At 43.0% G+C, this 24136-nt stretch overlaps 1 protein-coding gene and 1 long non-coding RNA gene across 6 annotated transcripts in view; one reads left to right on the top strand and one right to left on the bottom strand.

The window, feature by feature from the left end:
* The window catches only part of PDZRN3 (PDZ domain containing ring finger 3), a 147499-nt gene extending 131690 nt beyond the window's left edge, over positions 1-15809 (bottom strand). Inside the window, exons 1-3 of the mRNA XM_055805898.1 lie at positions 14780-15809; positions 8625-8711; positions 7365-7472 (exon numbers count right to left, since the gene is read on the bottom strand). Of these exons, the coding sequence (XP_055661873.1) occupies positions 7365-7472; positions 8625-8711; positions 14780-15496 (912 nt within the window). The 5' untranslated portion in view covers positions 15497-15809. The remainder of the gene's footprint in view (positions 1-7364; positions 7473-8624; positions 8712-14779) is intronic.
* A 112-nt stretch (positions 15810-15921) lies between these two features.
* The window catches only part of LOC114011180 (uncharacterized), a 209866-nt gene continuing 201651 nt past the window's right edge, over positions 15922-24136 (top strand). For 4 of the 5 annotated variants that reach the window (XR_008747501.1, XR_008747498.1, XR_008747499.1 and 1 more), the window contains exon 1: positions 16444-16667. This is a non-coding gene — a long non-coding RNA (uncharacterized LOC114011180). Of the gene's footprint in view, positions 16003-16443; positions 16668-24136 lie in introns of those variants that run through there. The other variant, XR_008747500.1, reaches the window with a different exon arrangement.

Genomic DNA, 24136 nt, shown 5'->3' with positions numbered 1-24136 from the left:
AAAGGTAGGCTAGGCACTGACCCATGGCTGTCCTATCAAGGTAATCAGCATGGATTGGTTTACCAGAAAATGGTAAACACAGCTGAGGGAGAACGGATGAGATAATGCATGAGCTATGTGATCAGGCAATACGTGAGTCAACTGAGTGAGTGCCTTGCTTAATGTGAGATTTGACAGGTCTGGAAATTATCAGAGCAGTTTGCATTTCCTTTCCAAGTCCTGTTTCCTTGTGGTACCAAACAAGTTAGCAACCACAGCAAAGAGAAAAAAACTTTCTGGGCAGGGCGTAAACTACATAATCTGTGACTTTCCTGGTTTTTTTTAAAGCATTGTAAGGTGCTATCCCATCAGAATTTTTCTCCTGCTTTTCCCCTCCCTATAGTTATGAAAAGTTTGATGTGAGAGAATTTGATCTGGAAAGTATATTTCTCATAATCACTTCTCCTTTTTCTCACAAGCAATTTCCTGTTTAACTGTGCAATTCCAACACAAACACGCACAACATTACTTAACTTCTCTGCAAGGACTGGGGATGCTACATCCCAGCTCGCCCCAACTGCAGAGCGGCCTGGAGTTTCACCCTCCGCAGCCAGTTCCCCACAGCAGGGATGTCAAAGGGTTTCCACGGGGTACAGCTGTCTGTAGAGAGCAGCATGTGAGATGACTAGGGATTGTAGGTTACTCCCAGAGGAAAGAGGAGAATGGGGCTGCCAGGAGAAAGTGCTGAGGAAGTGCCAAAGTACAGCAGCAAAGCTGCAGGTGAAACAAGTGTTGTAGAAAGCCCAGCAGCTCCGGGAGCCACCCGCAGGTAGGCACCGCTGTGGTCTCCTGGGGCTCAGAGAAGAGCCACTGCTGGAAGTCTCTGAATGAGACCAATTCCAACAACGGGCTCTAGGTGTATCCCCCGTGTCCAATTAACTTATGAGTAGTTTGCGTAAAACTGGAAAGGCTGCAGCCACTCCGCATGTATGTGCAGGGGATCAAGGACAAAATCCTACAATTAAGCTGTTTCCCTCCCCAACCTCAGTGTGAGCAGGGCAGAGCTGCACGAAGGGTCCCTGAGTGATGTCCGGCATGCCTCGGATGCTCCAACAGCACTTGTCTTCTGGGTTGAGCTCAAGATTTGCACTGGAAAGAGGTGGCTCCTTCACAAATGTAACTGCAGCACCTTTCAAGAAAAATGGTACTCCTCCAAATTCCAGTAGTGGCAATTATTTTCTCTGATTTGTGCAGAGTTGTCATGGCCCCCATCTCAAGAGCACTAAAGGTTTTCTAGGACAGGTTTCACATTAGCTAAAGACAGATACTGGGTTGTTTTCAAGCAGGCTGTGTTAACAAGGAAAGCAAGAGCAGAGGGAGGTGCAGGGTAGAGGACTGTACGCAGGGGGAAAAGGGACTCGGGACTATAATCCCATTAATTTAAGAAGTGTTACACATAAGGGATCCATTCCTGAGTTTAGAAAGCTTTTTTGGATAATTTAATTACCTCTTTTTCATTCAACATGCCCATGAGAGCAATATCATAAGCTTCCGCAGGTTCAAAATGCCCACATTATGCTTAGGGTCAACATGCTGGGGACTTCTATTAAGAAGAAGAAAGAATAAGGTGGAGCAGGAGTTTGAGGGGCACTCACGCAGGACCTTGTCAAAAGTTGCAGCATGAAATGTGCTTAGAACTTGAGCTCTGCAGCCTACTTACCACTGCAGAGGCAGAGACCGTAGGTCCACAGCATTAGGAACAACGTTGCTTGCTTTGTTAGCAACACTTACGTTTTCATCCCATCCCATTTCTTTGTCTTTGTTGTTTGTGGGAAGGGCAGTAGTGCAGTATTTAGTGTAAAAAATCCTGTTGCACCTCTCTGGTTCCTTCTTTTCACTGTCTGGCTTATCCCTTTGCTTCCTCACCTCCCCGCCACAGCTCTGACTGCAGTGCTGGTATGAAATCAGGCAAATAAATTTATGAGAGGAAAATATGCAGTGATAACCAAGGCTGCCTGTTTTCATTTATGTTTTCCTCTTAAAGTTGTTATTATTCCCTCTTGACCAAGCTGCACAATCTATGTTTTAGCATAGGCACGATGCTGCTTTGTAAGACACCATTAACAGATATGGACAAAGGGCTTGGAAAGCTTTCTGGGAGTATAAACTCTTAAAAAAAGAAAAAGCTGACTCTGCTATAGCTGCATTCACTGCCCCGTTGTGTTCACTCTCCACAAATACTCTAATGTGCTTGCGTGTCCTGGCAGGAACTTGAACAGCCAATTTGAAGTCACTGTCTGAAAATGTTTTCTTCTAGAAAATTAATTCCTAACTGTATGTAGCTGCACAGTAAATCTTGTTTGCAGAGCTGAACTCTTCCATTCATGACAACGAAAAAGTTCTGTTTAACCTATACTGCCTGCAGTAAGTTTCCTGCAAGTAGCTATAGCCTTAGGTTTATCCTACTAAAGCTGGCATGATTTTGAAAAGCGCTCACTAGCAAATTAGAAATTGAAGGCCATGTTCAGTTAATAATTTTATTTGCTGATTATTTGTGGAAGTTTCCTGTGAGCTGTCTGTGAGTGGTGATAAGTGAACAGGGCACACGGGGTAGGGACAACGGCATACTGACAAGAAAGCCGGACTGGCAATACACTGAGCCCTTTCAGCCCAGAGACTCAGTCTTGTGGAAAAACTAGACCCCATCACGCACCAGCAGACCACATAAAATGTTTCTTCATTTATTCATTCACTCAATTTTAAAGCCGTCCTTGCCTCAGCAGCAGATCTTTCTTAGCACGTATGTGTCACTGACAGGAAAAGGTACACCATGAGCCTGCCACAGCATCCTTCCTTGCCCTTCCTCCGTGGCTGATGTACTTGCTCTGTGCTGATTTGGCTTTTCAGAGGCTATGCTGTTAACACAGCGACCAAATTAATTTTGCTGAAAGCCACCTAGCCACCTCATGTGAGCAGAAAATGGCTCTGCCAAAACTTACCACAAGGTGAACAGGGAACCCGCAGCAAATCGCAGATTTTGTTTGTACATATACAGTAGAAGATTTGCTAAAAAGCTTCATTGTTCCTACATGTAATCTGTGAAGAAATCTACGTAATAGAAAAGCAGTCTATAATTTGTAGCACATGAGTGTGCTTTGGGGAAAATCAATCAAATGCACTAAGACGTGTTCTCAACTCCTAAACTAATGATCCTTCCTGTGAGCAGCATGAAACACCGGGCAAGTCCCAGGTGGCATAAATCCTCAAGGTTTCAGTGGAGCTGTGACAGTTTATACTACCTCAACAGTACTCTAATTGTGCTTAAAACTTTTTAAGGTGGCAAGCAGTCAGTGTTCCAAAAGCCTCCTTCTTTCTAAGCAGTCCCAAAGCTAAACAAACAAGTTTACTAGTTAGTGAGAAGAGAATGCCGTATTTAATTTATAATCTTTCAGAGCTGATGTGCTTAAAAATAAAAACTCTGAAAATCTAATTTTGTCTTAAGAAATGCCAGGCAGCTGCGTAGAGGAGGCATTCATGGCTGGGACTTGAACCAACTTCTGTTAAGAGAGGAAATTAGGACCATTTTGTTACCCCGACAAAAATAAAATCTATGAACACAGTAATTCCTTTGCATAAAAATCAATAGTTTCAGCATGTTTTTAACATGGCAATTTGCTATGAAACATCTTAACAATAATTCAGTAAATCACTAATATTGCATTAAATCAGCTGTTTGCTTTGAATGTGTAAGTACAGAACTGCATGAAAAACATGTAGTCAAACCAGAAAAAATCTCATAGTATCACTACTTCCTTACTTCTAAGTAATTGTGAAAGATCTGGCACCAGATGTAAGTAAGAAGCATTGGTTTACAAACAGCAGTTACAAATAGACCACGATGCAAGTCCTCAAACCTAATCTGACAAGAACTTGTAGAAGTTATTTCCCTGTATACCTCAGATTACGCGTTTGCCAAGTAAGGATAATATTATTAAACAGTGAGGGGAAATTATTAAGCAATTAATAGCCACAACACGATCTTCACAGTCCTATGTAAGCACTAAATATCATTCTTATTTAACAGATTCTGTAAAACAAAACACAAGGGAAAAAGGGTATTTCTCTGTATTTCTGTTACACGCTGCTTTGAGACTGAGTAGCACAGACCATGCAACATTCATCTTGATGGATGTCATTTAGCAGTGGAAACATGTACTTTACAGTGGCATTACTTATGTCAATGATATACAAAGGGCCAAAAAACTGGTTTTACAGAAAATTCAAGACAATTCTTAAACCTAACTACTTTGCATTTAACATATAGAACAGGAATTCAAAGTCCAAATTACATTTGGAAAATATGTTTAAAAATTATCTCTGACATAATTCAAAGTTTATGTCCGTATCAGTTTGTCAGGGGATAGAACTTGCAAGCAAATGTCAATACAATAATGCACTTGCTATCAGCTATAAACAGTATTACGTATGTATCTGTATCTCACACTGCCTAATCCCTGCTGAGTAATTAGAAATGTGACAGTTCTGAAAATGAGAAATTACACTCTTATGTGTGCTTCAGAATGCATCCACCTGAAGATCCAAGCAAAGGACCATTTTCCAAAAGGAAATCAAATAATTCATGTTTTATTTCATTGTAAATTCTCTGTGATGGATGCTAGAATTAATTTTGGAGATTTATGCTCAGCAGTTTATATTGGAATAAAGAGTTCTTTGTGAAAGAGTCTATTTAAAATCACGCTGGTGATACATAAAACCTTAATACTGAATGAACAAGTCAGAGTTCTAGACAGCTAAATACAGTTCTAGATAGTTAACTTACCATCTCTCACACTTTTGAAGGCAAACGTGGCCCACTAGGATGCCCTATTCTCTACTCCAAGTTCCAGCTGTGTCCTGCCACTTATAGCTAAGTCTGTAAATGATTTTTCAGCCAAACTACCAAATCACAACTTTGGCAGTGTGAAGCTTATAAAAAAATTTGCCTCTCAGAAGGACATTATCACTAAACATTTCCTAATTTTTATCTAGATAATTTACAGGATATTTCAATTATCTAAGACAACTGGGTATTAGTATGATAAAGCTCATTTAGATGCCTTGATACAGGAGGTATCCCATTTTTCCCTCAACTCAGACTAGGGTTAGATACAGCACACTAAATATAAATTGCACAGAATGCAGAATGAGACATTTGCTTTCAGGAGGTAATGTCCACACTACATGTATTTTGAGGCTCTGTATTAGAATATTCGACTCTAGTTCAGTGGATGGATTCCTGTAGTGTCTGGGGTGCATTAAATGAATTCATTTTAACCCCCCCAAAAAAATAAAATCCAGTTAGCACACTCGGAGACTACTCCACAGTGGGAATCAAACCGCATCAGCTGGGCACCATTCAGAAACTCGCTTCAACAGGACACTCCTAATGCAAACTCAGATGCTGATGTGGAGGCGCCCAAAGACAACTCTGGGGAAACAACGTGCTAAATTTTCATCAGCATTTTGTATATATTTAGAGGTGAGAAGAGTGAATATGAGTTTGTGGTCAGCACAACAAGAGTTGTCAACACATGGGTTCCTGCTACCCTTGGTGCATTATAAATACAACAAATGGCGTTAATGTCTTTATTCCAGGGTTGTCTCTTGTGTGAAAATGTAACTTGAACTGTGGAAAAGACCCTGCACAAACGCTGCTCCCATAGGCATGACTTCACACAGGGAGGGGACACAGCCAAGAAGCACAGCAGGAAAGCTCAGCCAGCTTGTCCTCCGCCGGGTTCTTCTCAGGTTCCTTGTGCATCCAGCATAACAGCGTTTAGCTGTTCAGCCTGGCCTGCGCTAACCTTGCCAACTGCTAAACTGGTGGAGAAATGAAGTAGCAAGGAGGGAGCACACGAAAGTGAAAGGAGGAGGAAAAAAAAAGCAGTAAGGAAGGAGGTCCCTTGTAAGACAGCAGATGCTGCAGAGCCCATGGAGGTTAGCTGTCCTTGTCCCCTGTGCCGTGAGCGAGGGTGACTTGTACAGACAAATGCCACGTGACTGCAATTGCAGGCGAAGATCCAGTGCTTACACTCGAGGAGCCTGAACCAGGCTTGCATGGAGACACAAGGACATTTCCTAACGAGTACTTCATTTTCCTAAGTTTTGGTTTTCATACAGTTGTTTGGTTTATGTGGCTACATACTACTTCAGAAACGGATGTCAGCTTTTCAAATATGCTTTGGGGAAGTACAAGCTTATGGGAAAATTTTCAGTTCAAACAAAATTGCATAGTTCTCAAAAAATTGTCCAGACCTTTTTGCAATTACGTTACATCATATATATAGCTTAAGCAACTCTAGATCATTTCACAGCTCAGCCTCTTATCTTTTTATAGTTCTGCTACTGTGGCTCCATTCTTTCTCATATGAAGAAACTTAATTAATATTTTATATCCTTACTAAATTGTGAATACAATTTACCATAACAGTACAGAAAATAGCAAATACACATTGTCCCCTGCCAACAGAAAATCCTTAACAGCTGTTTATTGCTCATTTGCAAAACATAAGAGCAATGGAATTCCATTACTTAGAGAAACTGGCTGTTCCATGATATCCTTGGCAACAAACACCGCACTTATCTTTTTGAACAATAGACTCTCAAAGTTGCTCCAGCTTACAAAAATAAGACAGTGAAGAATACTTTTTCTTAACTGTAAAATTCTAAACAATGGGAACTGACTCACAATCAGCTGCATTTTGTTTCATGAAAACTAATCTTTTTCTCCTTCTCTTCCCCCCAAAAAGAAATCTGCTCACTGCAAATTGCGAGAAACATTTTAAGCAACCATCTCCTTCACAGGAAGGACTTTTTATTGAGGTCAAGACTTTGGCAAAATGAGAAGAAATTCAGACTGCAATCTGAGTAATACAAGAACTTACAAACAACATTAAGGGAGTGACTTAGGTTTATAATAAACCATACAGAAATTGCAGAGCAGAATTTTTTCAAACTGTTCAAAACTTGGTCTTACATACCAAGGAAAATAAAATCATGGTTTACACCACAGGTATTTCACATATGGTTTTAACTAAATAACTTTCAAGTTTCCAATAGCTTGAAGAAGAAATATCTACGGCATACCAAATAGATGCTGGCTCCTCAGAAAGTCAGGACATGCACATACCATCCATAATCTGGTTTCTATATTTAGGTAAGAACTATACCTAAAGCCATGAAGGTCAGCACTGAACCAAGTCAAGCATATTTTAATAGACATGTCTTCTAGACAGCGTTTGCCGCGGTACACTTCTCCTAAATATCATGCCATTTGAAGACCTGAGATGGAACACGCAGTATTAAAAGATAGTGTATTCACATACCTCAATAATCCTGTCATGAATTTGTAACCCTCCTTCCTTAGCAGCAGGCCCCGTGTCAACTATTTTCGATACAAAAATTCCTTCACTAGATGAACTATCTTGATTGTCCTTTAGAGGATGAAAAGAAAAAAACATTATTGTACCTTGAACTAACTCTAATTTGCCCTCAGCCAAAAACCTGTCCATGCCACAACAGTGCACGTAATTTGAAAGAAATATTCTTACAGATATCTTAATATGGAATTACTTTGTGCTAATGAGAACATCTGATATTCCCATTTATAAAAATTAAACAGCCAGGAATGGACTTCCATTACATACATTAGTTGCACGATCATATATTTTCTCTGACTTAGGCCAGCTCAGTAGTAATTGTCATTATAATTATCCTTAATGTAAAATCCAGTGAGACTGCAGCCTGCTTGCACATCAAACGTAAGACAACAGTGAATTTTTATTGTTAATTGCACAGCTCTTCCTCTGGAGGCTTAAAAATAAAACCATGAAAAATAACTTGTACCTAACAAGGTGTTTTCATATTCCTGTGTGTTGTGTCACCAGCTTCTACCAGTGCAGAACAGTGTCTCAGAAAATTGAAAAACTAACTATGAAGAAAGAAAAACTTTCAAGTGAATTTAATAGGAATAAATTGTGATTAATGTCAGATTTCAGAGCGGCCAAAAAGTAGTTCTGAATACTTTCTAAATTACTAGGACAAGGTATAATCCACTCCTTGATCTAATTAAAGTCACATGCAGCAGCTCCAGCCAACAACCATCCAGAAAGAATACATTAGTGTGTGTACGGTGCAGGAAACATCTGCTGAAATCATAGAATTCAAAGTAGGTTGTTTAAGTTACATCCCTTCACCTGCACAGAGGGTTGCTTAATCTCTGGTGGAAAGGAGAGTAAATAATGTTTTCTTAATGAACTGTAAAGGGCCTAAAGCTGTGCGCCCTGAACTCATACAACATCTTCAAAGCAGTGTGGTCGGAGAAAGAGATACGGTAGGTTTCACCATTTTGGGAGTGACGCTGCACAGTATTAGTGTTGCTAGCTGTGACAATATGCAAGAATAAATGTGTTGTGAAGGAAAAAACAGTGTAGTTAATAGACATCCAATGCAAATCGGGCTATAAGATTTGCTCTGAAAGAATCCCAAGAGAACCAAATGCTTGTCAGCAGCATTCTTCCTCCGAGTGTTGACCTACATGCTTTTCCCAACTGGAAAGGGCAAACATATTTTAACAATTAACATACCACGCATGGTCGGCCACCAATAATATTAAATCCAAGAGAGCCAGAGTCACGATGAAGGATGAGAGTCAGTGCTTTCGTTTCTTCACCCTACAAAGAACAGATAAACATGTTCAAAACATTTGCATGTATTGGTAAGGAGGGAAGGTAATACTTCTACCCGGGGCTGTTGGGTTGATTTCTTATCTTTCCCCACCCTGTGTAGTTTAGAGAGAAATGTTTAGAACAACCTTGTAGGAGCAAAGTCAGCAGCTCCCAGCCGCCACACTCCAGCCACCCCATGGTTCTCCAGCAGCACTTCTCTGCGAAACCCACCCTGCAAGATTTATGCATATTTTTTATTGAGATCTACAGTGAGACACTTAACAGCAACAGAAGATATTTATGTGTAATACTGGTTCCTGCAACTACTTGACCCAGTCATATGTGATGTGTTATGTAAAATACTCCATGTTTCCAGTAGTCAAATTCTTGACTTTCCCAGTACTTGAGGGTGACTGAATCTTAGGACTGCATTTTTATGTTGTTTCTCTCGAGTGCTAGCTACAGGACCTTGTTTTAAACAGTATCAAATAGAAGGAGTTATACAACAGAAATTCCCTCGTCGGTTTTAGAAAACAGCATTAAACAAAACTGCTACAAATTCTGCGAAAGGCCTGGGATGCCAATTGCTATTCACAGCGCCTGCCATGAATAAATTTTTTCTTTGGAATTTTAACACTAGCAAAACAGAAATCTTCCATCGTTGAAAATCATTATGTTAATTCCCTAAAATATGACATCCTGCAGCGAACAGTTCTCTGATTTGACAAAAAATGTGTAACAAAAATAGACTGGATGGACCCGTAGTATTTAGGGGGCTGTGTAAACATGATCTATTGCCCTGTCCTCTTGCCCCAGCTTGCTCCTAACTACAGATACAAGCTCATGTGAAATGTCCTTCACGACACAGTGATGCTACTTATGTCCACTAACTTTCATTAAGACAAAATCTAAGTGCATGTACCGTTGAAGACTACTGAATCCTCGCAATGTACTAACTTCGGTCTCAATCAAGTGGCTGTTGTTAACAGCACAATGCTACAATACTACACAACAGACCACAGCAGCCACAGAACCCATGTGAATAACTATTTTTTGGTTTAGAAATCAGAATAGGGTCGGTATGTTGTGCATCTACAGATATATAGGAACCTTGCTACCTCCAAGATCTTTTCCTTTGTTTCAAGTACAGAGTGAAAAAGTTACGAACACCAAAATTTGAGGAAGTTGTCTTACAAGTCTGGTTTTCATAACCAATTAATGACAAAAATTACAACAGTTACATTATAATTCAGGGCAGCTGGTTTCTGTTTGTGCATTTTTCTTCCAACATGTCAATTTGAAGTTGTCAATCAAATATTAATGTCTATTAAACTCATAAAAAATGTCAAAGTAATCCTGGATTACTGAATTACTCCTACAGATTGGGGGATGATAACAAAACCCAATTCCCTGCCAGCGTAAATTGGCAGAGCTCCACTGACCGCATGCTCAGATCTCCACTGCCGCAGGGGAGCTGCACCAATGTACTCCACCTGAAAATTTGGTTTACAGTTTTCATGTCAGTTTGCAATCGTTGTCTTTCCTGCAGGTCAAATAATAAATAGACTTGGTCTTGATACAGAGAAACATGAATAAGCTCTGACTGATCTTGAGGTTGACTACACCCAGCATCAGCAAGCATCAGGTACCCAGAAGAGGATTGATAAATGAAGTAAAGACTATTTCCCTGCAAGTCTTCAGACCCAGACCTCATGCAGGATTTCAAAGAACATATTTCCCGTCCTGTGAGACCACTTTCAGGGACTGATGACTCGGGATTTGAAAGACAAGGACATGCTAGCGCCACTGTTTACTTCCCCCGTTATGCCTTTTTAAGAAGGCAAATCAATTAGAACAATCAAGAAACAATTACGACATTGCTCTCAAGACACTTTCACTAATTAAAGTTGAATGTTTTCATTAAAGCCTCCTTATGTGGCTACGATTTGATGCTTTTATACTCAGCAGAACAAGTATTGCAGCGGGTGGGTTTGAATGAGTCAAAAGTTGTGGGGTGAAAAAAACCTCAATGCAGTTTCTGTAGGTACCCCTGAAAACTGTCCACGGGGGTTTTGAAGAAGCTTTCCAGCCAGTTCTGATGGATTTGTACCCTGTCTCCATCTCCTCTGCGGCAGCAGAGTCATGTTACAGAGCACAACCCACATGCCACTGCAGAGCGCTAATCCTCCCACCTGTGCTGAACCGCCCCGGCACCAGTGCCTTGCCTTAACACTTGGCTACTTCTGCAGATTCACATCTCAAACCTTAATTTCTTTAACAATCTTCTTCGCTTCATGAGGAAGCCACAATGCAAATGATTTTTCCAGGGCTCTGCCTTTCTCTTCCCCTCAAACATGTCTCACGTTCCAGCGAAACAATCATTAAACAGTGAGGTAACTGGAAATGCGGTGGCCAGCATCCAGCTCTGCCCCGTCATCTGGTTCGGCAGCAGACCTGATGGTTCCTGGCATGTTGTATTCCCACAGCTGAACAGAACTCTTAAACGTAATTCTTGAAATTACTGTACTTCCCAGCTGAGTAATGTGGAGCTAATAGACTGCCTTTCCCTTTAGATATTGGAAGACTCTAATTTCTTTGGTAGTGCTGTGGCTACGTAGGTCTGTCTTCATTACAGGAGGCACTTCAGCTCCTCGTTTACGAGTGAGAGGGCTGCCAGGACCAGCCCAGTGGATCCTGCTTGGGGACGGTCTGAGAAAAAAATATCATCTTGTTTTAAAGGACTTCATCTGGATTTTATAGAATTAAAACTTGTGTTACCGCCTCCAAAGAGGTATTAAACTTGAGGTCCTAAATACCAGATCATCAACTGGTTCCTGTATGTCTCGTGCATTTACTGAAAGCCCGCCCATGCCTTCAGTCGTCAGGACAGCAGAAGGGCACCCGCTGCGGGCTGCTGCCGATTCTCACCGCTCAGTTCTTCCCAAAGGACTTTGATGGCTGTGTACACAAAGGAATGACCAGATCCGCTTATCAATAGCTGTGAACAGTGGTACGTTTCAGCAAGAATTAAGCACTACTTGAACAGTATGAGGTTTTTCTTGATTATTTAGGCTTCGATGTTTCAGGACTGACATGTCTGATCAAAGGAAATACTAATTTTGAGTAAGACACACCATCTTCCCTACCACTCCCTCTTCAAGCTTGTCCACAATAAGCCTCACCTCTTCCCACCAAGGAATAGTTGTTTTCCAAATAAACCTTCAGATTTGCCTTTTGGAATGAGCACAGATCAGACATCCAGTAAATACACAGTAAAATTAAAATGCTCCCTCAGTGGCAGGGAATACACATGGAAAACACAACTGGAGTCACTTAAGGCACATCTATCTCTTTAAGGGACTTACTAAATGGTGAGACATTTACAGATGAGTGTGTGTGTAAAATATGTATCTTGTGTATGTCTTCTCTAAAGATAGTTATGGCAGTGTTATAAAATTCACTTCAGAACTGGGAGATTGAAGTGCAGGAAAGCTGTGCTATTCACGCAGTATCACAAAGGAAGTCTATGCTAAGGCAAACCCAGACCTGGGTCTCCACAGCTGCTGAAAAAGCCTGACCCTGCCAAAAGACCACAGATTTGAGTCCTTCATGAATGGCCTAATGTCCCTCAACATTGTACCTCTCCTTTAACTAAGCATTTAAACAGAACTGTACGTGGGCATTTCTTCTCTTTTGACTAGAGGATACGTCATCTGATTTATTCTAGATTGGTCCTACATCTGTAGCAACAAGCAACCATCAGGCAGGGAGATCCATCAGAAGATCCTTCTTCTTCATCTACTGAGGAGTCAGAACATCTTACTGTAAGTTTTGCAATTGCCACATCTAACCTATGAACCCGGTTTGTTAGTGCCAGGCCTGCTTGTGTTTTAACACAGACCAAACAATTGCATCTTATAAAAAATACATGAAATATGAATAATGATCATAATTAAATAACTATAGCAAAGGCGCTGCATGCTTTGAATACGCAATTGCTTCTGAAATTGAAATCAGTTATTCCACATTATCGTGCACATAATCCATGTGTTCAGGGACCTAACCCTTAGGCAAGTATGCATGCCCTGCTGAGTGTTACAATCTGCATCGTGCACTGCACAGGCTACGCTAGCGTCTCTGAGAAAATAACCCCAGAGTAAAAACCTGGAAGCATGCCATAGCCCAAAATTGGTAAAGCATCCCCTGCACTAGGTGATTACCATGGGTCTTTTAAAAAAACTCTAGTGCACAAAGATGCAAGTTTCCTGATTGTACTTCTTTGGGAGCTGGGCAGACTAAAGCTGTTAGTATTGGAAAGCTGCCCAAAATGCTGTGAAAGACATGTAATTGATTGACCGCTAGACCACAAGTCTGTGGTGACACGACACCTTCCAGCTTTCTTCAGATTAGGCGCTGCTTCAGAAAATTGTATAACAGCCTTTTGTAATACGGCTGAAAACGAGCACAGTTGTCTCAGCCAGCTGTATCCATAAATTTGATAAAAAGTATTGCTGGAAACTACGTACCATGGACATTTACATCTATCTGAGGTAGCACCTTTCACACTAATAGCACCTTGCGAGATGTTACGGAGCTAAATAATGCAAAAGTGACATTACCCACACTAGCCACAAAGAAATGAAGGAGGGGCAGCAAGAGAATAAAGGTGTGCTTTCAGGTTCAGATCAGAGACGTGGAGGCAGAGATTCAGCGCCATGATTTCCGACAGCAGGACCGTACGGAGTCAGCAGTGCAGGAGGGAGCGGGGGCAGCTGTGCGCTAAGCTGTGGGAGCAGAAAGCTCTGCAGCGTGCCACTGCAAAGTCCAGCGGCTGTAAGAAAGGGAGGAGACAGGGGAGAACTGTCCCGAATCTTGACATGAATGTGAACCCCTGATTTATTTTTAACAGTTTTACTAAGATTTTAACCAGCACCCCACCTAGTATTGCCAGAAGTTAAAACAGTACATTTAGCAATACAATATTATTTCTGGTTTGAGTTAGCAAAACATGCTGGGTTGTTCTGCTCTGGATGTCTAAAGAGAAAGAAAAAAACAAGGCGGGGGAGGGAGAAAAAGAGACTCTACCATGAAGTTTTGTTTCCTTTACACAGCTTTTAGAGCCTCAACATTACCAAAGGTGTGAATACAGATGTTTGACAGTTCTGAACAGTTTAATACTGCTGTGTCTGTGGTAGCACATTCCAGGTCATAGGGAGGACTCTGAATGTCTTCATTTAAAAGATAATTGGCTTTTCTGGCTTCTCTCACTGGGGAGCCTCATTCTAATTAAAACTTAGGGATTGTTGTAGCTCTGGCTTTTGATTCTGGTCATTTTATAAACGGTCTAATTCTGAAAGGCTGAAGTCAAGTTAATTTCTCTCCTCCTAAACTCAGCTTTTAAAGAACCCTGCGTGACCCTGGGAAAAAAGAAACACAAGTGCACAGCGGATGTCTTGTATTTGGACATGGATGTTAGGGCTTCAGAACATGAAATAGCTGGCAAGGTGTCCGAATTCCGTAATAGTTAATCCTCAAGGCTGTGTTTTGTAGGAAGCCATATTCTGGGATGCTAGGTGAGCTAAGGGTCTGGAAAGCATTGGGTCGCAACAGCCTCTTCCAATTCACTCCGCTTTGTGTTACTCCTGGGAGTCGATTTCTGGTGGTTTAATACCATTCGCAGCCCTGGAAATTCCAGTTTTGCTGTTTAGAGTTTTCTTCGGGGAGAGAATGAAGAAAAGCATAATACTACTGTGACCTTGGTATTCTGATGTGCGAATTGCCATATGGGGTCCAGATATCAGCGATGGTCACATCAGAAAACACATCCATATGGAAGCCGGTACGTCGCGGCTATGAGAGCCCACAGCTCAGCTCTTTCACAGGGGGCGGGGGGGGCTCCGCGGGCCGGACCCGCGCACGCGGCCGGGCGGGGCCCCCCTCCCCCGCGGGGCCCCCCCAGCCCCACGCGGGAACGCGGCCCCCGAGCGGCCCCCGCCGCCCCCCCGCTGCCCGGGGCACCCCCCTCCCTCCCCGCGGGCGGGCAGCGCGCAGGGCCGCCGCCGGGCCCCCCTTACCTTGCCGGGGGAGGCGGCGCGGGCGCGGGCCAGGGCGTCGAGGCGGGCGCTGTACTGCGTGAAGCGCTTCTGGTACCGCAGCGCCGTCACCTGCAGCTCCAGCTGCGCCGCCGCCAGTCGCGACAGCAGCGACTGCTCCCGCTTGCCGGCGCGCAGCGCCTCCTTCTTCAGCGCCTTCTCCAGCGCCGCCGCCCGCGCCTGCAGCGCGGCTCCGTGGGCCCGCAGGGCGCGCAGGCAGCCGTGCCCGCCGGCCCGCCGCTCGCCGTGGGTCAGCATCAGGCCGCAGCCCTGCTCGCAGAGCCCGGCGGGCCGCGCCTCGCAGCGCTCCCGCATGTGCGCCTCCACGTCGCGCAGGTTGAGCACCTGGCGGCAGCCGCGGTTGCGGCACTTGGCGGGGGAGAAGTCGCAGGTCTCGGCGTGCTCGCCCAGGTGCTGCAGCGGCACCACCGCCTCGCAGCCCCGCGCGTGGTTGTCGCACTTGATGTCCAGCTTGAGGATGAGGCTCTTGAGGGGCAGGACGTGGTTGAGCTCCTTGGTGGAGATGCGCTGGCAGTTGACGGGGCAGCTGCCCTGCTGCACCACCCAGGGCAGCACGCAGCCGGCGCAGAAGACGTGGCCGCAGGGGGTGGTCAGCGGGTCCTCCAGAACTTTGTTGCAGAGATTGCATTTGAAGTCGGGATCCACGTCCCCGCTGAAGCGGTCCAGCTCGAACCCCATCCTCCCGCCGCTTTGCCAGAAGCAAAGGAAAAAGAGAAAAAAAAAAAAAAAAAAAAAGGCGGGCGTGGGTAGAAATGATTACAAAAATAATAGCAAAAGCCCAGCCGAAGCAACCGAAGCGCGGGGACGGGACGGGGAGGCAAAACCCGGTAATAAATAAGTCTCGGGAGCTGCCGCCGCCGCCGCCGCCCGGGAGGGACCGCGGCCCCGCGCGAGCCGCAGGGCGCCGGGAAGCCGCCGCGGCCGCTCTGTCCCGGGGCGCCCGGCCCGGTCCCGCCGCTGCCGCCGGCCCCGCCGCCCCGCGCGCCGCCGGTGCCGCTCTCCCGCCGCCGCCTGCGCACAGCGCCGCCGCGCGCGGCCCGCCCCGCCCCGCCCCGCCCCGGGGGTCCCCCCGCGGGTCCGCGGCCCGGGGACAAGGGGGGGGCTCTGTGCGGGGGGGAGGGGGTGGCGGTGGGCTCCGGCCGGGCACACACCCACGCACGCACGCACGCAGCGGGCGGTGGCAGGTAACCGGGAGCCTCGGGATGGGGCGAGGGGCGGGAGCGGGGCGGCGGGCGAGGCGTGCCTGAGGGGGGGGCCCCGGGCGGGGGGACGGGGGGCGGTGACAGACAGGGGGTGCCGTGAGGGGCAGGACGGGGAGGGGTGCAGGGCACGGGGTGCGGGACAGGAGGGGTGCGGGACAGGAGAGTGAGGTTAGGGAAGGGACGGGAGGGGTGCGGGACGGGAGGGTGAGGTTAGGGAAGGGACGGGAGGGGTGCGGGACGGGAGGGCGAGGTTAGGGACGGGAGGGGTGCGCGACGGTAGAGGTGCGGGACAGGCGCGGTGCGGGACAGGAGGGCAGGACAGAGGGGGCGGCCGTGGGGAAGCGGTGGGAGAGGAGGGGAGCGGGAGATGAGGGTGGGGGGGCGGGAGGTGGTGCGGGCAGAGGCTGGGGCCCGGTGCGGTGTGACAAGGTAGGACTAGGCGAGGGAGGAGGAGTGTGAATCCATCAGTTTTAGGTGCTGCTGGTGCCGAGCGGGCGGCTGGCCCAGCGCAGGGTGGCGGGGCTGTTGGCAGAAGTCGGGGACGCTGGGAGAGGGTGCGGTGCGAAGCAGCCGCCAGGGTCAGCTCTAGTCGAGCTGCTTCGGGCTTGGGCTGAGCAGTGCTTCGGTGGGACGGCCTTACACGAACGGTGAGGAAAAGTGCAGAGCAGCCTGGCAGTGCTGCTCCAAGCCTTACGGAAAAGGGATACATTTTTTCTGTGTTTGCATAGCCTATTAATGTCCCATTAATGCCACTTGGATGTAAGTGGGGGGGATCAGAAAAGGTTACCGCTTTTGATATCTGTTTCTGCCTGGCGATGATTTAAAAGCACTCCAGAATATGCTATAAAAAGCTAGCCAGACCACACCTGAAGTACCAGACACAGCATTAGGCAAAACCAATTTCTCTTACAAGGCAGATATTCAAGCACTGAAAAAAGCAATAAAAGAGAACAGCTTTGTTCATTGTGGATGGTGGAGCAGAATTCTCACATGCGCTAAAGCCACATACCAGCTCAATTGTTCTTTTAATGTGTTTTGCTTTATGGCGAAGTAGAAGCCCAACTAGAAACTTCAGTTTGAAATGACCTTTATTTAGTACATGCCTATTGTATCATAGTAAAATGATTTTCTGAACGTCTGGGATGATGATTTGTCTGTAAGTGACCTTTAGAAAGTAACGGACTAGCGGTTACACAACTATGTTCCCAATGCAGTCTCAGGCAAGTAGTTTTTACTATGAAGGGTTTTCACTTTTCAAATATGAATTCCATCTGTAGTACTCATTTCATTCTGATTATTAACATTCCATAAAGCTTAAGGTTGCTTTTGGCTGTATACACTGCCCTACTAAAGAAAGTGTGCATCACATATTTAGGGTTATATACCTAGCTAAAGGAATTTTTTACAGATTTGTTCTGTTTAAAAATAAATAAACAATATAGGACTGTGCATGCAGGTTTTCTGTTAGCTCCGTCTGAAGGTCTTGTGCAGTCCAGGGCCATGGAGATAAAGTTTAATTAATGTGTATTACCGACTTTCTGATTATTCTATTTGATCTGTAGTAGTGAATCCCATTCTTCTTGTGCTTCACTGCCTTTTTCCTCTTCCTCCTCTTTCTCATCTCTGCCTCCTCAGGATTCCTCTCCTCCTCTCTCTTACCGCTCTTGCTGCAATGCCACATCTCTCTCCTTCCTCCAACCACCTGGACCGCCCGCTGTGCAAGCTGCTGATTCTCCATGCTTCGCCTGTAATGTTGGTAGACTTTGCTAGTAGGACACCGTTGTTTTGCAGTTTGTCACAAAAGCTTGGATAGCTGTTACTAATCACGGCATCTAGTCTTTTCTGTGGGCATTTTATCTGAAATAAAACTTTAGAGTACGTGGTCTGGGGATGCAGGTAGTACAAATGAGTGACTTGAGAATTGGTGTTCATTGTGGCAGCTGCTGTATCGGACCTTGTCTGATGGGGAAATCCATACATGCAACTGTTTCTGAATAGTGTGTTTTAAGATAATTGCTCTAAATTAGTGCCCCATGTGACCACCACCTTACGACCTTCTTTACATGAGTTTATGAAGTGCTTCATGAATTCAGGATGGTTGTAAACAGCAATAGAAATACATTACTTCCTTCAACGATAGAAGTGGAAGTTCTGGTTTAGTATTTCAAAGTTGTCGCTACAGGATGCTCAAGGCCATTCCTGTCAAAGCCAGAGGCAGAGCTTTTATGGATTTCAGCAAGAATGACGTCAGTACCAGGTTCCTTAGGCTATTTGAAACTATACAAATATTTGGATGGAAAATATAGGCAAGAACTTGAATAACATTTTCATTTGGAGTCATGGCTGGGCAGATGGTGTGCAGAATTCTGTGATATACTTTAACGTGACATTTATGTAGGAATAGATGCTTTATTTCTACATTAAAACGTTTGAAGGCCACTGTGGTCTTGGATTGAGAGTACAGTTCAGAGTGCTGACAGGGAATTGAAGTTCCCCTCTCCCTGCTGCTATTATCTACACAAGAAGGCACAAATGGAGCTTTCTCTACTGGAGATACTTCTATTTCAGTTCTCCCTTGAAAAAAATGTTTAAAAAGCAGCCTCTCGACATGAGCCTTTAATGTTATTTTTGAAGCCTGAGGTCTGAAACTGGAAAGAGGTTTGGTTTCCAGCGTATTGCCACCAGGGCTGAAATTACATTGCCACAGCTGAGGAAGGTAATTTTTATGTAGTCAGTTCTCTCATCATCAGAGGTAGTGTACTGGGTTGGGACCCTTACTGGACTGTTAAGAGCTCTGTCATTTAACTTTCCTTATCCTGTCATAAGAAGGGTGAGGGCATGTCCGTTTGTACTTTGGGATGTAGCACAGACACAGTGGCAACTCTCACAGGTTTTTGCAGTATGTTTCATTCAGTCTGCTGGGTTTTTTCTGCTGCTGTGAAGTTTCCAAACTCACATAAAATCAAATGCAGTTTGATTTGAAGTACTTCTTCATTTGCCTTTTGTTCGTAAAGTTTAGCGTTATTTTACGATTATGAGATCTTTGCAAGAAGATTCTGGTTCTTTCTATTTCTTTTATTTTTTTATCAGTTAGCTTTTAAAACCATAGAAACCATTAGGTAACGCAGAGAAAGAGTCGAAGCCCTCTCTATGGCAATCATCTGTGTCATTCTTCTGCCTTACTTGATTCTGGGAAACCCTCTAAGGTTAAGAGGACACATCCAATGTAATGTTGTCTTCCTCATGCACTTAGTTCATGAATTGGAGCTTTTTGGAAACTGAAGCAGTGGTTCTGAGAATATTTAAAATATGTTTAGTGTATTTTGGATACATGCAGTATATTTAAAATGTATCTAAAATGTCAAGATCTTATCAACATTTTATTCATTGCCAAGCACTGAAGCGCTGTAGAGTTATACATTGGAAAGATTCTGTGTTCTATGACATTTTATAACCTTTCTCATACTATGTATGTTCTACATGTTTTTCTTTATCTATATGTGTAGCTCCTGTCATTAAAATTCAATTACATTTGCCTCAATCCCTTGTTTTTACTGCTGATAGAGACAGAAGTTTGCGTTAATAGAAGACACACCGAAGAGCTGGCCAACGTGGACCAAATAAAATGTCAGTCTTGTAATGGTGGAGCATAGTCCGTATCAACCACAGTAGAGACAGTCCATAATGATAATGGTTTATATGACATTTATATTAAATATTTTGCAAAAGATTAGGCTCTGGCTTGGCAGTTGAGCTAGGATTTCAGGGGTTTACATGTATGAGTAGAAGGTCGATAAAATATTAAAATGGATGCTTAAAGTAAATTGTGTATTAGCAACAGGACAAGCTGCATCAAAAATCCAAATCAAATCCCTCTGTTTCAGTAGAAACATTTAAGCAAGAAATAAAAGATAGCACATGAACATCCTTTCTTGATGTTCCATACATATTTTTATGTAGTTGCTTAAGAGTTATTTCACTGCCCCAGAAATCTAGCTGTTTTCAGACACGTACTTGAAGGAGTGGCATCCTTTGAGCCTATTTCGTAACGGGCTTTGTTCTCATCTCTTCACGTAACGCATAGTAAAGCTTATGTTCTACTTACAAATAATTGAGAGGCAAGGTTCACAAGAGTTTTGGCTGTAAGTATACATTCCTGTATCAATATGGATAGGAAAAATATAAAATAATGTTCTTATTTCTGGGGCTTTTTAGGAAATGTGGTTAGTCAACTGTGTTGAGTGCTCTTTGTCTGAATAGTTACATTAGTTTACCACCACAGTGTTTGAGAGTCTTGAAGTTGTTTATTACACATTTTATTATGAACAATCCTCTTTGTGGTAAAGGAGAATTAGCCGTGTTTTCAGATGGGGCTTAATGAAAGGCGGGCTAATAGAAGTGCCCGTTGTAATTCAGTAAGTCTTCAGCTGAGTGCTAGAAATTGATTTCTGCTTTTCCTGGGCTGTTCTTTAGTTGGTACTGGAGCCAGTTTTAGTGAGCAGTTGCTGTAAGTCTGTGATGTGCGTTACGAGACTGAGGCCCAGACCTGACCACTGCTTGCCTGAAACTACACAAGGATTCCAAACGTCGGTGGAGGCTGTGTCCCAGCAAGCATTCAGTATCCAGTCCTATGGCCACAAACACTGCGTCTTTAAATTTCCTCAGCAATATAAAAACATGCAGTAGGTATCAAATTATGATGCAGACGCCACATTCTGTACTATATAATTTTTTTGTCATTTCCTCCCTTAGTTAAACAATTTAGAGAGAGAGAACTGACATTATATATGCCTAATTCCCTTTCACACATCTTACATGTTGTAACTAATGATAATGTTTAAATCCAGACTGTAATTAACTCAATGGTAATGGGTGGGACATAAAATGCAAGCCATAATTTAGAGGCATATTCTGTAGGAGCGTGTTCGATGAATTTAGTAATAGTGGAGGTCAGCCCATGTTTCAGAGAATGGAGAATGCTCAGTGAACACAAATTACTGAGCATCTTTTCCCCATTCTTCACGCACATGGATGTTGCAGACCTGTCAGACAGTACTCACACATGTGGCATTTTGCATGGGTAGGTGTTTGGGATTGTATTTAGCTGACAAATCTGAGAGTCTTTGGATTGCCCTTAATTGGCTATATGGCACCATAAAAGAAGAGGTGAAACTTTACCTGTGACTGTGCATTCACATAGAAGCATTTCTGAAAGCCTTGAAGTCCAACTCTTTTCTTTTAAAATGTGAAAAATAATATTGTTTTCAAGAACAGGAATGGAAAGTAATTCACCTTTCATACTGTCAGGATGATTGTGAATGATGTGGAATGTTACTGTTTTTTTCCACATCAGCAACACTGCTTTATCTCAGGATGCTTTTGTACTGTTTCCAAAATAAACAGTTCTTAATACTTGTACAAGGTGTATTTGACAAGCAGGCTTTTGTCATCATCCACTGTTTCGTTAGGTAAGCAGTTGCCTTGCTTATGTATTTACAGCACTGTTTACAGTTTTATAAACCAAGGAAAAAATCCCTTTTAAAACATATGCCTTTGTTCAAAAACAGAAGCCTAGTGGAAAGCCCAGACCATTAAGTAAAAAAAAAAACCAAAAAACCTTACATTCTGGATCAGGTGAACTCCAAGATAGAAACAAAACAACAACAAAACATTTAGAGAATCCTGTTTTGCCTGCTGAGCACTACAGCAGGATGTTGTAGAGACCACAGCTATATATGGGTTCAGGGAGGGCACAGAGCATCTTTGGATGATAAGTCCAGCTGTTGCTACTGACCTCTGTCTCTAGAAGTTTCTAAATTACTCATTGCCTGAAGCTGGGAGAGAATCACTGCAAACAGACTGTGCCATTATCTGTGCAAGATGAGTATCCCCAGCTGATTTCTCTTAGAGACAGGATTCTGAACTTGATGACCTTTAATTTGATCCCAATTGAGTTTTGTGTTTTTGTTTTTTTTTTTTTAAATAATCAAGGTGTGTTGGAAAATGGTGGTGCCTTAAGAAAGCCTTTTCATTTTGGTGCTCTTGGCTTTTCTGTGGAATTTATATTGTTCTAAAACACCAGTTTTTTAAAAGAAGGTCCCAGTGCTTAAAATAGTAAGCAGTGATTTCAGAGTTGTTTCCTTATTTCTTGTTGGGAGGGGAGTTGGGATAAAATGAAGCTGTGTGTAGAGAGGTGTAACAAGCCTTCGTGAATTTAAAGCAGAGATGTGACAAAATTTGCCTGGTGAGAAGAAGCAAATACGATGAGTGTGTGGAATGTGCCAATTGAAAAAAAAAAAAAGTTGTGTGCAATTTTAGGAAAGCTTTAATAATTGAAATAGGTGATTATAAATACTGTAACAAAAATAAGTTTAATCCTTTTTTAAAAAACCTACTTTGATCAGGCTAGGATGGGCATCAAACTGGGTATGCAGGTTGAAAACGTCTCGTGTGGTCTGGACTTTTGATAGGAAAGGTTGAGAATTGCTTTTTGGTATGTGTGCTCTTCGTTTCACTCTGGGAGCTCAACGAGAGCTTACCAGAGTTATATCCTTTAAGTGCTGAAACATTTCATGTGGGAAGATTTTGCATCAGTGTTCTGCTTGGTGTATTGCAACTGTTTATCCCAGCCTATGCAGAGATGTGCAATAACGTCATAGTGACATTTTAGAGAAATGATGAGCTTGAAAGAGCAGATAGATATACATGGGATAGAAAGTGAAGATGCCTGTAGGAAACTTCCCACATCAGAAAATCCAAAGTATGCATACAGCTACAGATCTATTCCTGAAAGCCTAATGTTTGTATTCAGGGATCTTAAATCAGTGACATGTTTGCCAGGAAAGCTAGAGTCGGGGAACTGTTAAGTCAGTGTGAAAACCTCTTGATGCAAGTTAAAGTTTTGATTAATATTAACGATCAAAGATCTTAAGAATTTAGTCCCTGTTGAATTAAGGCAGTGGATTAATAAGTCATATGCTAAGTTTATACTAGGTCAAGCCTTTATTTTTCTCATTAATATGCATCAATATTTACTCTCAATTCGAAATAGTGCAAATGACAGGAGTTGTGTGTGACCTAGAGACAGGTCACTCAGTTTAGAAAAATAAAGAAGGTACATCCTAGCTACTGAACAAACCCAGTTTTGATGTTAAGAAGCAAAAGGTACTTTTTTTTAAACATGAAGAGGTTTGGGGCTTTTATCTCTTTAAAGAGAAGAACACACTTGAAGTTATGAAGACTTACCAGCTTTGCATGAGCCGAGTCCTTCAGGAGCTTTAAATTTCTTGAGGAGTGATGGCTGAGTAGGTACAGAGACCTCCAAGGCCTCTCTGCTTGTGGCTGTTTTATGTAACTTCCTAATTGTGCAATGATGTGGAGTGTCAGGAGCTTTTAAAATCCATATTTGTGCTTTTAGCACCACAGAACTTGAGTGCAGTCCTGCTGCACAAGATGCTGCATCAGATCCATTCAGTTTACATAGTTAAATATTAATATTCATGGCTATCTTGCTCTAATGAAAAACATTTTGTGTAGTGTTCATAACTGTTTCAGTTTTAGCCTTATTTTTGTTTTTCAAATGCCTTGATCTAGGCAGCTTTCAACACCCCCCCCCCCCCCCCCCCCCCCTCTTTGTGGTTTTGCAATATTGATGAAATTTCAGGACGTACTTAATATTTTAGACATTTAGTTTAAAAGTATAGTTGGTGTTTCTAAGATCTCTTCTGAACCTTGACAAATGTTCTAAAATGAAGAAAAGTAGTATCTTTTTATTTTGGCAGTCTCTGCTATGTTTGTCAGTGACAGAATGTGAGCCTCTTGGCAAAACAGGTTTTAATATAAATACTAGATCCGACTGAAAAAATAAAAGCAGGATTTTTGGAAAAGTCCTTGAAATGTCAAATTTGTTGTCACTGTAAAAAGTTAGAAACAGATCATCATGAGGAAATATTATCCACATTTTTTTTACATTTTCTAAATGGAAGGGTAAATTTTCTGTACAATTTGTTTCTCAACATTGTATTGAAATTTATAAAATTTTTGATTCTGAAAGTTTGGAAGAAGAAAACATTTTGTTAACCAGGATGCCACATAAAAACACAAGGAAAATATGTTA

The sequence above is a fragment of the Falco peregrinus genome, chromosome 5, assembly GCF_023634155.1.
Source record: "Falco peregrinus isolate bFalPer1 chromosome 5, bFalPer1.pri, whole genome shotgun sequence".
NCBI classification, from domain to species: domain Eukaryota; kingdom Metazoa; phylum Chordata; class Aves; order Falconiformes; family Falconidae; genus Falco; species Falco peregrinus.
This window is presented reverse-complemented; position numbering and strand designations above follow the sequence as displayed.